The sequence below is a fragment of the Argopecten irradians genome, unplaced genomic scaffold (genome assembly GCF_041381155.1).
Source record: "Argopecten irradians isolate NY unplaced genomic scaffold, Ai_NY scaffold_0194, whole genome shotgun sequence".
Classification (NCBI taxonomy): domain Eukaryota; kingdom Metazoa; phylum Mollusca; class Bivalvia; order Pectinida; family Pectinidae; genus Argopecten; species Argopecten irradians.
This window is the reverse complement of record NW_027187661.1, coordinates 38,340-51,537: the sequence shown is the minus strand read 5'-3', so window position 1 is coordinate 51,537 and position 13,198 is coordinate 38,340. Positions and strand designations below refer to the sequence as shown.

Genomic DNA, 13,198 nt, shown 5'->3' with positions numbered 1-13,198 from the left:
TAAATTGTAAATAACTTTTACCTGATTTATCTTCAATGAAGATGGATGATGCTTATCCAAATTATACAGGAGGCAATGGTTTCTATAGTTCATCAATGTATATAGATCATAACGGAAATGCGCAACCCGGTACGACATCAGTAATGACAGTTAAGGTGATCTAGAAACATTACCTTGCTTAAAGTAGACCGAATATCAGGTAAATCAGGTATATAAGGTAAATATAGAAAATAACCAATTCAATTCATTTTATTCCGAATGCAAACAACATATTTGATTAAATAAAACATACATATGAAAACATATTAAAGATGTGCAAGATGGTGGAGAACACAGCCAATGTAATACAAAACAAAAATATGATATACATTACAAAAGGCAAATGTTAATATTAATAAGTTTGTCTTTATGAGAAAACAGGAAAACAATATATACTGACGGACTTCAAAAACGCAAATTTTCTCGTTAAAGTCCGTAAGTATATATATGTGTCATACAATACAGTTAATTTACAATGCAGTTTTTCAAACTAAATGAATTAATAACAAAGAAAAGACAATAGATACTGGTAAATAAGAGATCTTGTGTGCAATTTGCTACGATAAAGTTGTGTTCAATACATGTATTATATAACTATACTCCTTAACTATTTAATAGTACATTTCTTCTAGCTGTTTGCATGAATTAGATATATAACTAAGATTTCTTAAAGTTTTTTACATGGGTACTACAAAAACAATTCAATTATTTTGAAAAACAGATGGTCGACGATAAGAATATGAATTTAAATATTTTACGATTAAATCTAAATATCTTGGACAAAATAAAATAAAATGGGCTTCATCTTCAATCTCATGGCTATCACAAAACGTACACAACCTTTGTGGTCTAGGGATACCGATGTATCTAACAGTTTCAATGTTCAAACAAATAATGGGCAGTTAATCTGTACTTGGATATTATTCGCTTTATTTTGAAAGTCAATGGTTTACTGAAATAATCCTGTATCATAAGCTTATCAACGATAATGTTTATATATAACGTACTTTGAAAAAACTTTCTAAACTAGTTTCTCATTTCTTGAATAAAAATGTCTTGTAAATGTTGTTTATAAAATAACAAAAAATATTTTTCATTTGTAACGCTCTGTTCATACCAATATAACGCCAAAACCAAGTTTAACTTAAATCATTTTTCAAATGATATACCCAATTTTTTTTGCACTTAGACTTTTTAATATTAAGTTCAACTAATTCATCATAACAAGCCCTCAATATGCAGTTTCGATCTTTCATAAATAAAGCCAATATTTCACAATACAAATCTGTCTCGTAATGTAAAAAGGAAAACGTCCCAATTCAAAATAAACCATGGAAATGTTAACAGATTTTTTAACACCCAATATTGACTTAAAAACCATCAAATGTAGCTCTTCAATTTGTGGCGAAGTGTTAATAGCCCCCAGACTTCGGAAGCATAATTCAAAATACAAGATACGCAAGTATCAAACAATGAAAGTTTTGTATTTTCATTCAATATAAACTTTTTTCATCTTCATGATGAAGAAGATAAAATTATGTTCTGCCTTTTGTAGCAATGATGTTTTGTGCTATTGTAAACTTACCATTGTAATTAAAAACTAAACCTAAATAACAAAGCTGATCTACTACCTAAATATCTATACCATCATATTTCCAGTGTTTATTCGGTAAAAAACGCTTAGCTGTTCTGAATACAACAATTTTGGCTTTATCTATATTTACGGACAAATTCCATCGATCAGAATATCGTTTCAGGAAGTCAAGCATATTTTGTAGATCATCAATATCTTCGGAGAACAAAACAGTGTCGTCAGCATACATGAAAAAAGGTTTAAGCATCTGTATTTGATAACTTTGACAATTGTATTCAATAAAATCTGTTTTCCCCTACGGTGGCTGGGAGCGGACATGAAATAAATAAAATTATTGCGTGGGGAACGAAAATATTATTGCGTTCGAACGAAATATTATTGCGTGGGAACGAAATATTATTGCGTTCGAACGAAATATTATTGCGTGCGAACGAAATATTATTGCGTGCGAACGAAATATTATTGCGTTCGAACGAAATATTATTGCGTGCGAACGAAATACTATTGCGTGGGAACGAAATAATTATTGCGTTCGAACGAAATACTATTGCGTGGGAACGAAATAATTATTGCGTTCGAACGAAATAATTATTGCGTGCGAACGAAATAATTATTGCGTGCGAACGAAATAACTATTGAACTCATTATCATACATGGATGATATGACAGTAATCATGCCACCGTAGTAATATGATTAAGATATGGCCTACAACTTATGAAACGGCACCTTATCTAAAAAAGATGTTTTCCTTATTTTTAACGATTTAAAGTCTTGTTTATTGTATTATACTTTATATATCTAATGAAATACACGTACCTATGATGGCGTACAGGGGACACTATACATGTCTATAATTGTATCTATCTTGTACGTACAGCATATATATATATATAGTATATTGTACATATGAACAACTTAGTGTATAAACTTGTACGTACAAGATACTACGTTGTGCGTGCAAATGTACTATATCATAATTTGTACGTACAAGATACTGTAATAATTTGTAAGATATGAAGTTGTACGTACAAGATAATAATTTGTAGGTACAAGATACTAGTTTGTACGTACATGATACAACGATGTACGTACAGACGTACAAGATAAGTGTTTGTACATACGTACGTACAAATGTACACGATACTGTAACAATAGGTACTAAAAAGATACTAAGTTAAACGTACAAGATAATAATCTGTATGGACATGATAAAACAATATATTGGACCTAACACGCTGCCGTAAATAAAAGCATTATATGTGCTTTTATATTACTGTGTATATGACTTTAATACATTATGCTTCAATGTTTCCATTTGAATATGTGCAATTATGTTACAACGAAAGTTGTTTTGTATCAATACTTAGTCAACTATTTTAAAAAGTAAAACAATGAATTTACATGACTTTCTCTACAATTTTAATGCAAATCATTGACGGCAAATGCTGAAATAGAATACAAATCCAAATAATACATGCAAAAAACTTTAAATTAATGGTTTCGAAGCAAAATATACTTTATAAAATATACCTTATTAAGATTACACAAAACCACATTAAATGACCAATTACAAAGAATATTGATATGAAATTGCAGACTTCCACATTTGAAATAGCCAAAGGTAAACCGTTGATATTTTCGTTCCCACGCAATAATTATTTCGTTCCCACGAAATAATTATTTCGTTCGCACGCAATAATATTTCGTTCGCACGCAATAATATTTCGTTCGAACGCAATAGTATTTCGTTCCCACGCAATAATATTTCGTTCGAACGCAATAGTATTTCGTTCCCACGCAATAATATTTCGTTCGAACGCAATAATATTTCGTTCGAAGTATTTCGTTCCCACGCAATAATATTTCGTTCGAACGCAATAATATTTCGTTCGAACGCAATAATATATTTCGTTCGCACGCAATAATATTTCGTTCGAACGCAATAGTATTTCGTTCCCACGCAATAATGTTTCGTTCCCACGCAATAATATTTCGTTCGAACGCAATAATATTTCGTTCCCACGCAATAATTTTATTTATTTCATGTCCGCTCCCAGCCACCGTAGTTTCCATAATCATTTACAAACAAAGAAAACATTGTCGGGGACAAAGATTCGCCTTGTAATAACCCGACCTCTAGGTCATACATAAGGGGATAACTCGCCATGTAATTTTACCCAGGATGTTATATTTTTATATAAAGATTTAATAAAATTTAATAAACGACCCCTCACCCAGATTTTCAAAGCTTTAGCCATAAATTATCATGCGATATACTATCGAATGTTTTTTTATAATCTACGAATACACAATATAATCTTTTATTATTTTGCAAAGGTTTAGATATTAAACTATTAAGAACAAACAATGCATCTCTTGTAAAACATTCGGTCTTAAACCCAAACTGAGCATCAGATATTACATTATCGCTCTTACTCCAATCTAAAAGGCGCTTATTCAAAAGCGATGTAAATAATTTTGCTAAAGGACTAATCACAGTAATGCCCTTATAGTTATTAACGTCAACTTTTATCTCCTTTCTTGTGCAAAGGGATGACAACTCCTTCAGACCAAAGCTTTGGGAAAATAAACCGACTTGTAAAATCGAATTAAATAATTTCAATAAAACAGGTTAAACACATCACTGTAATCAATGAGGTATTCATGAAGGATCCCGTCTAGTCTTGGAGACTTTACCTCTAGACAACCCCTTGATTCCAACTGATAATTCTTCAACGCTAAAATTGTTGTCAAGTTCAGGATATGAACTTTCATTTCTTTGCATTTGAATCCAAATGTACATCAGAGCACTCAACCGGTATATTGCCAATACCTTTAAAATAATCATAAAACTGATCCAAACCTAAATTTCCTGCATTTTGGCTATTTCTTTTTTTGAAAAATGCTTATAGAACGATTTGGGATCATTTTTCTTTAAAATACTTAATATATCTCTATCTATTTGAAGATAATTACGTTTTAACTTTGATTCGTACACTTTAATTTTTTTTCTTTTGACGAACTAAAGTTTCTCAATTACCGGGGATCACATTTATTAAACAAATACATGATTTTCTATACTCACTATACAATCTTTTGCACTCAATATTAAACCCGGGCTTTTCTGGCTCCTTACATTTGTTAACTTGGTGACATGAGCAATCACATTTACTTACAGATTTGTCATTGACACAAAACTCATCAAAAACTGAATGTAAATTGTTCGTCAACTACTCTAAGCAAGCATTAGTACTGTCTGCGTTATACTCTAATCCATCAAATGATGCGGTTAACGAAGATTTATTCTATCAACTTTTTCAGCAGATTTATGTTTTGCCTCTTCTGTCCACAATACAGTACTGACTTAACACCTTTCGCTAGTGTCACAGCAATTACATATATCATTCAAAGATACAAACAGGTGAAAACACCGGGTATGATCAGGAAAGTCACTGAAGTTTCCAACTTTAAAATCCCTCACCTAATCAATATTATTTTTATGAGAAAGTAAATAATCTATGGTGCTTGTACCTAAAGCGTTAAAAATGTAATTTTACCATTACTATCACTTAGTGCGCGACCATTCACAATTTTAAAATCAGTTGCTTTACACAACTCTAGTAAGCGACGTCCAAATTTATTGACAACTGTATCCTCAGAATTACGTAAAAGACTACAATTTCCATCGCCATATGGTATAACGCTACCAAAAATGTTATGTATAATATTCGGTCAATACATCGAATGAAATGAAGTCTTTCTCCCGACCAGTTCTACTATTAAAGTCCTCTGTAACCAAAACGTTACCTAAACCAGTACATTTTGCAATATGGTAGAAGGTCGTCCTTTCTGGTGGAATATAAACAAAACAAATGTAGGTGTCAATGTTATTGCTAAATAATTTACCATCTAATTAATCCACACGACACTATCAACGGAAACTAGAGATAAATGCTCTTTAATCCAGTGTTTAAATAAACAAATCATATCACCTCCTTTACATTGACTTTTCTATAACGGCGGGAAAAATTCAAACTCATTTACTGAGAAATCATCCTTTACCCAACACTCACTGAGGAAAACAATATCAAATCCTTCAAAATTTCCCAAAAAAATCATTGTTTACAATTTTATTGCAAACCATTCTGTGTATATTCCAGGAGCATATCTTAACAGTGGATATGTTCTCCTGTGTGTCCTATCTGGGGCGATCTTTACGAATGTCTCATTCTGATCATCGCTTGCGTCTCGAGATCCCGTATCGTTATTTGGTACGTCGTGATGGCGACTGCTTTGAGGACGCTCTACCACAGGCGTAGAAGGCTCACGATGCCGTATCCTACTGTCGAAGCGCGATCCGTAGTTGCAGAGGGTTGTAATGATGCATTACTAAGAGTTTCTGCCCTCCTGCAGTAATACCGCTTTCATAAAGTTTGCCATCGACAAACATTTTGTACCTAACGAACTTCATATTACTTCCTTGATCCATATCTTATAATATAGCTATATTTTTGTTTGTCTATTTATATACCAGGAAGTCTGTGTTTTATGTTCTTACATACAGTTGTATTTGTGATGTGATTATCATGGACTATTCACTAATTATTTTTGATGACAGCCTTGCTCCTTGTGTCGGGTAAGTACGATCGAAATAATACATATACATACGCCTATGAGACATTATGAAAGACATACGGATGATGTCATTATCTCCTTGCCCATTCATGTGGTGAGAATCGATGAAGCACAAATAAATACGTTGAACTGTATTTCTAGTTAAGATGGAATTTGTTCGATATCGAAAGTGAAATTATACTAATTTCCCATTTAAAGTATCCATTGCATATGTTTCAGCTTTAGAGAAAACTACTACCATTTGGTACACATATACATATACACTGTATTTGTTTGTATCTGATATCTTTTTTCAAGGCGAAAATGTCATAAGAAATCGTAGATTTGGGTACCATTTCCTGTATCGGTCTATTTTGTGTAAATTATAATCTGAATATATCCATAATATATTACCAAACGCCAATAGTTTGGACGGACTCCAGCAATGGTATCATACTGTAATATAATAACTAACATTATATTTAATACTATTAATATGTCAAACACGTGTTGAATTTATGTCTAGGCAAAACAACAATTGCGTTGCTAGTATTGAGAATAATAAAATCATTCTTACAACATCTTTATATCATTTTATCCTTCAAAAAATTGGTTTCCAGCATCAGCAATACCGAGTTTAGAGGTCAAGCCGTCCCCCGTTGCCACGGTAACAGGGGGATCCGTGTTATGGCTGACCTGTACGTATGATCTGGACGGAGGGACACTTGGTCAGTTACTGTGGAGGGATAAGGACAGTGCTGTTGTAGCCACAGCTACTCCTACATCTACACCTCCCCATGTTATACATCATCCCCTGCTGACTACACCCCAGACTGTAGCCAGCTGTCCTCCAATAAAGTTCGACTGGAGATCCTCAACCCTGTACACGGGATATACATACAGCTGTGTTATCTACCTCTCTGACTTCACACCGATAGGACCAGTGTCAACACAGGTATCTGTTGTAGGTAAGTAATGATTACAAAACTGATTATTTCATTACCTGGATTACAACATGCCGTTTACTTTATAAATCACACAGATCAACACATCTTAGCCAATGTGTGGTGCTTCACAGGTCATTATAAGCTATTGTTTTTATTTCAACTGAACTCTTTTACATAACCAAAACGACAATGTTTTATAGGCGTCTTTAACAAAAAAGCAAAACGCGTGTTAGATTAACATCACTAACATATTATAGCATACATGATAATAACGTTTTTTTTATTGCACATGTGCAAAATTTCATACTCAGCATTCACTTACTAGCTGGACCTTTTTTTATTGGAATTTCTTTGTCCTTGAAAATGTCCCTTTCCTAAGCATTGCCTTGGTTTACTTTTAGAGCAAAAAAAGTGAGATTAATAACGGCCTTTAATTGAAGTAATTTCATTGAGAAAATAAACACTTCGTACAAAATCCTACATCCCGAATTTGCTTCTATCATTACTGGTATAGTACACATTGAATATTCGGTCGAAGAAATGTGAACAGCACAAAATGATAATGCCGTTGCCTCCTTCAACCAACAGCGTGAACTGTGGAAAATTGTAAGAGAGTCTGACATATTTTCCAATTTTCCCCAATATCACGCACGCCAATAACAGCATCATTTACTAACTGTCACAAGTTGTGGTAAAGATAGACCGTTATTTGTTATTCAGACGTTACCACGTTTAAATTTATGTTGATTTATTTAAAATTACTATTGTACACTTGTAGCGTGAAATATTTCACGCTTAAGTCTTGATTAGTTAGATCTAATAGTATATGTTTATTGTGTGTTTATAAAACAAACTGTTTAGTTGATGGGTTTAGTTTATCTGTAAACCTAACCCCCCACATCATATCATAGCCTTGTTGGATATTTATCCTTTCAAGCATCATTTCGATTAAAACATACACCAATCCTTTAAAGGAATCAAGATTAGATTTTTTCCTTGTGTCACAAAATTTACTGTCAAGTGTACTAGAAACTTCAATCGAATCTGGTTATAGATCTGACCATTCATTTCCAAAACTCTTATTAAAATTTAATGATTTCAAAAAAGAAAAAGGACTATGGAAGTTTAATAACTCTTTGTTACATGATCAAGATTTTTTGAATATAGTTAATGAAACAATTCATTCGATCAAATCTCATAATTGTCTACCCGTATATAATATTAATAATATTTCTAACATTCCGAATGAAGATTTGCAATTTATGATAAATGATCAACTATTTTTGGAAACACTATTAATGGAAATCAGGGGCAGATCCATTTCCTATTCATCTCATAAAAAAGCAAAATAATCTGAGAGAAAATAATCTTAAAATTGAAATTCAGTCATTGGAAGATAAACAATATGGTAGATTGTGAAGAATACATTCATAAGAAGAATGAACTTCAGGAGATAAGATTGAAAAAAATAAAAGGAAGCATGATAAAGGGCAAAAGCATTATGGATTGAAGAGGGAGAAAAACCAACAAATTACTTTCTTAATCTAGAAAAAAGAAACTTTACATCCAAAATAATTCCCAAACTTCAAATGACAAACAATAGTGAAATTATAACAAATCAAGTCGAAATTTTGAGTGAAGCTGAAAAATTTTACAAACATTTATACTCTGAGGACGAGAATATAGAAAGGTGAATTTAAATGATTTTTTAAAAGATTTTGATGTACAAAAAATTAGATAATATAGAATCTTCAAGTCTTGAAGGATTTCTAACCTTTAAGGAAGCTTCAGCTACACTGAAAAAAATAAAACATGGCAAGAGTCCAGGCTCTGATGGTTATACACCTGAATTTTTTAAATGTTTTTGGAAACAGTATTTTTGTTGTAGTTAGATCAATTAATTATGGTTTTTTACATGGACAATTATCAGTTACTCAGTGTCAAGGCAACATTACTTGTATTCCAAAAGCAAATAAATCAAGATATTGCATTCAAAACTGGCGACCAACTCTCTCTTAAATACATGTATATAAAAAATTGCCTCTGGGTCAAATAGCTAATTAAAATTAAAGAAGTTTTGAGTAAAATTATTAATTTCTGACTCAAACCGATAGATTTTGAAAAAGCTTTTGACTCTGTTTCATGGTAATTTATTGATTGAATCATTAAAATATTTTTATTTTGGAATTATAGATATTAGAAAAATGGATAAGAATCTTTCATTAGTAATGCCATCTTCAGCAGTTAATCAAGGGGGAAGGTAACTTTTCTTCCCTTTTTAAGTTAAGGCGGGGCTGTCGCCCAAGGTGACCAAATTGCACATCATATCATCTTTATTATTTTGTGCTGAAATTTTAGCTATTCGTATAAGAAATGATAAAAAAATTGTAGTGTATAAACATAGATAATTGTCACTATATTTAAATTTATAATATGCTGATGATACGTTCATTGATACTTGATGGATCCCAGAGATGATCTTTGAAAGAGTCACATCATCCGCTTGTTAACGAGCTAAACCTAGTATTGACACAAAATTTCCAGACTGAAAGTTAATTTTGGGTAAATAATTCTGGATAGGATAGAGTAAAAAATATAGCGCAGTATACACTTCTTTCCTCACTTATCACTTAAAATTGGGGAAGGGCCTACGTCAATTACCTCTTAACACTTCTTGACATTGATTTTTCTATGGTAGAACTCTGAGCTCACATTCCCAGAATATGAATTATGAATAAAATAGCTAGTTAAAGATTAAGAGTTTTAATTAAGGGTTGGATGGGGTAAAAGAATGTCTACCACTCACCTCTTGGTAAAATCACACTAAGTTGAATCAGACTCCTATAATTATCATCAATATGGAATCATCTTTTTAATCTCTATACCCCACAATCCTGACGAATAAGTTTATTAGAACCAAGTGAACTCAGTTAGTTCTTTTTATTTTAGTGGAATAGGCAACTGCGATTAAAATCAAGAGCTTGGACGTGCAATTAATTAACAAGGAGGATTTCAAGAGGTAGGGCTCCTGAAAATGAGTTACCTAAGGGTCAATAATAATGAATGCCACCTTTAAAATAAGTTTGGATAAGGAGAATCTATATGAACAGAGAATGTAGGGTTGGTGTAACTATTCTGACATTAACTAACGTTTAATTTTTATCTATTAGCAACGTTATAGGTGCTAGTATGATTAGTTAAAGACTAATCATGAAAAAAGATAATACAAACAAATGTCTTTTTGAATGAATCGTTCTGAAAGCTTGGATATAATTTTAAAAGTAAATTGTTTACTTTCTAATAAGTATAAATTCAATGTGTTAAAAATCACATCTATATGGTTATAATATGAAAATATAAAATTAGGGACACGCAAGAACTATTATTTTATTCAAAGACCTTCTTTTTACACAATAGGTAATACAATGTATATTTACAGGATTTGTTTAAAAGATAATACACTATTGAATCATTCTTCTCTTTTAAACGAATTTTGTGAAATTCAATTGGTAGAACTTTTGTAATCTTTCCCGTCAATTATATATGGATTAATCTTGAACTCTTATAAAACTACCTTAATAATACACTCTTTTGCTAAAATTAGTATATTGATACAAGTCTATTTTTCCTCAATCAACACCATTTACATTTTGGAAATAATTCAGAAAAAGGACCTCGTGTGGATCATCAAAGATCATCTATAAAATTCTTTATTCAAAATGTAAACGAATAATACTGGCTCCAGATTAAAACTGGGGGTTTGTATGTTCGAAATTATTATGGATTATGAACAAGGAGACATAGGCAAAAAGATTTATTAACATACTCCATTTCCGAATTACTCCTAATTACTTTATATGTCAGTGGAGCTACAAATACAGAATTTCACACCACATCTTAACAACAAATATACTTTATCTTATGGTAGAGTAGGTTCTCTAATAATAATGATCACTGTGTGTTCTGCCTCCTGTATGAAAGGGAGAACAATTTACTATAGCTTCTTTTGGGGATCTGTACCGAATGTACAAGTTTTTTAAACTGAATTTGGAGATGTGGTATATACAACAGGATTTGAAAATGAAAATTATCTCTTGTGATTAAACAGTGTATATATTATAGACCTAGCATGTTTGTAAAAAATTCTTTGGAATGTAATGGGAAATTGGTGATATACTGCATCAAAAGATCATCACATGCTGTAACAGGAAACAATATTCGCATACGGAAAAGATCAAGCTTAATATAGAGAAATTAAATTTTTGAATGGAAAAACGTGGATGAAAATAGTAAACCTGGCTTAACCTTGACGTTGTTTTTTTTTTTTTGTTTTTTTTTTCATATACACAACAATCAAACTTTTTTATTCATGTTATTAACTTTCCCCATCACTTAAATATTTTTGTTTTGAAAAAATTATTGAATGTGACGCTTATTATTTACAAATAGTTTTAAGATGCACACTATCAAACCCTTTATCCCCACCCCCCTCCTGCTCTCTCTCTCTCCTCTTTCTCCCAGATCACAGTCTCTCCTAACCGCTCACTCCACTACTTTCTTGCTTTACATCTGTCTTCCCAGTCAATAAAATCTCACCAGTACTATAATGCATTAATATCTCCCCAAATCTTATTTATGAATGTGTAGCAGATCAATGAAGATCTTGATTATATACTTATATATGTTACTTCACATTGTATATATATTTGATATAGTATTGATGAAATGCCTTTTGAAAATAAAAAATTAAAAAAAAAAAATACATACACCATCTCAAAACATTTCACCTCTAGCATTTTCACAGCTTTATGGACAACGAATCTGGATTGTCTACAGTTGTTTTGAGAAGATGTTTACGATATACAGTGACGTTATATATTAAAAAACGAGACTTTGAAGAAGTGTATTATTTTTGCCCTTAATTATTATTTCAATGACAAAAAAACTTCGATCTACATCAAATACAGAAGATTTGTTATAGCAATTAAGAACTCGCACACAATGCGTTTGACGACAAATCTAGAAACCACGAATGTATTGTACTGATATATATATTCACAATCTCGCAACCACTTATGTATAAATATGCATGTACACACATTACAACTCCATAAATCAAGCATAAAAAACTGGAACTTCTTCATTTTGTAGCAGAAGTTAACTTGGAGCCAGCAAATTCATTTCGATATTCGTTTCACATGCAAACTTTTTTTTTTTTTTTTTTTTTTTTTTTAAAAACAATTCATGTCATTATTTAGTGATTTTATTTCAAGTACCCGTCCCCAGTGTGACCTTCACACCCCCTATCAGTGAACAATAGTCTTCAGTGTCACCCAGGGGGCAGTCAGATTTACACGTGTGTGACCGGAAGTTGCCGTCCTCCGGCCTGAGATAGAATGGTACAAGGACAGCGTGAACGTCACAACTCAGACCGGAAGTGTCCTAGTAGTGATGGAAAATAAGTTTGTATCCCACCAGTTCTACTACACCCCTCCCGGTGGCCCAAAGGCGACAGTCCGGACACGTGTCTCCATTGTAGGGCAAGTAATCGTTGGTGGAATATGGTTGCTGGGACTCAATCATGATATTAAAACCGTTTGTTGTGCGAAGGATAATTATAAATACAATGTTTGTTAAATATATACCAAAATTAATAGATGAAACAGAAATTTCTGATGATAATAATGTATTTTTTTACTTTCCAAGAGTCAACCAATGTAAATGGAACTATTCAACTCGATTTGAATAATTTATATCTTTTTTTCTATAGTTTCTCCGGTTTAAGTAAGTAAAGCAAGTTTTCGAAAAAATGTATATTACAATATTTCTTTTTTTTTTTTTTAAACAGAAAAAGAATGATTTCCTAGTCGCATTGTTGTGACTACACTTGTTTGTCTTTAAAATCAGAAACACTATTTATCGACGTAATGTTGGGTTACCGATCGCTAGGTACATTATTCATGTTGTTAGTAGTCTGAATGTTTTGTATCTCGCTGACGCAAG

At 32.0% G+C, this 13,198-nt stretch overlaps 1 protein-coding gene across 1 annotated transcript; it reads left to right on the top strand.

Moving 5' to 3' along the window:
• The first annotated feature begins 5,910 nt into the window (after nt 1-5,910).
• LOC138312057 (uncharacterized) lies at nt 5,911-12,515 on the top strand. The gene is made up of 3 exons (XM_069253131.1): nt 5,911-6,270; nt 6,869-7,216; nt 12,469-12,515. The coding sequence occupies exons 1-3, from the start codon at nt 6,246-6,248 to the stop codon at nt 12,513-12,515; spliced, it is 420 nt and encodes a 139-aa protein (XP_069109232.1). The 5' UTR covers nt 5,911-6,245.
• The last annotated feature ends 683 nt before the right edge of the window (nt 12,516-13,198 follow it).

Bases quoted from the DNA above. Each gene is read 5' to 3' on its own strand.
- LOC138312057 (XM_069253131.1), top strand. From the start codon at position 6,246: ATGACAGCCTTGCTCCTTGTGTCGG. The intron at 6,271-6,868 runs GTAAGTACGATC...ATTGGTTTCCAG, and splicing joins AGCCTTGCTCCTTGTGTCGG to CATCAGCAATACCGAGTTTA. The intron at 7,217-12,468 runs GTAAGTAATGAT...TTTTATTTCAAG, and splicing joins AACACAGGTATCTGTTGTAG to TACCCGTCCCCAGTGTGACC.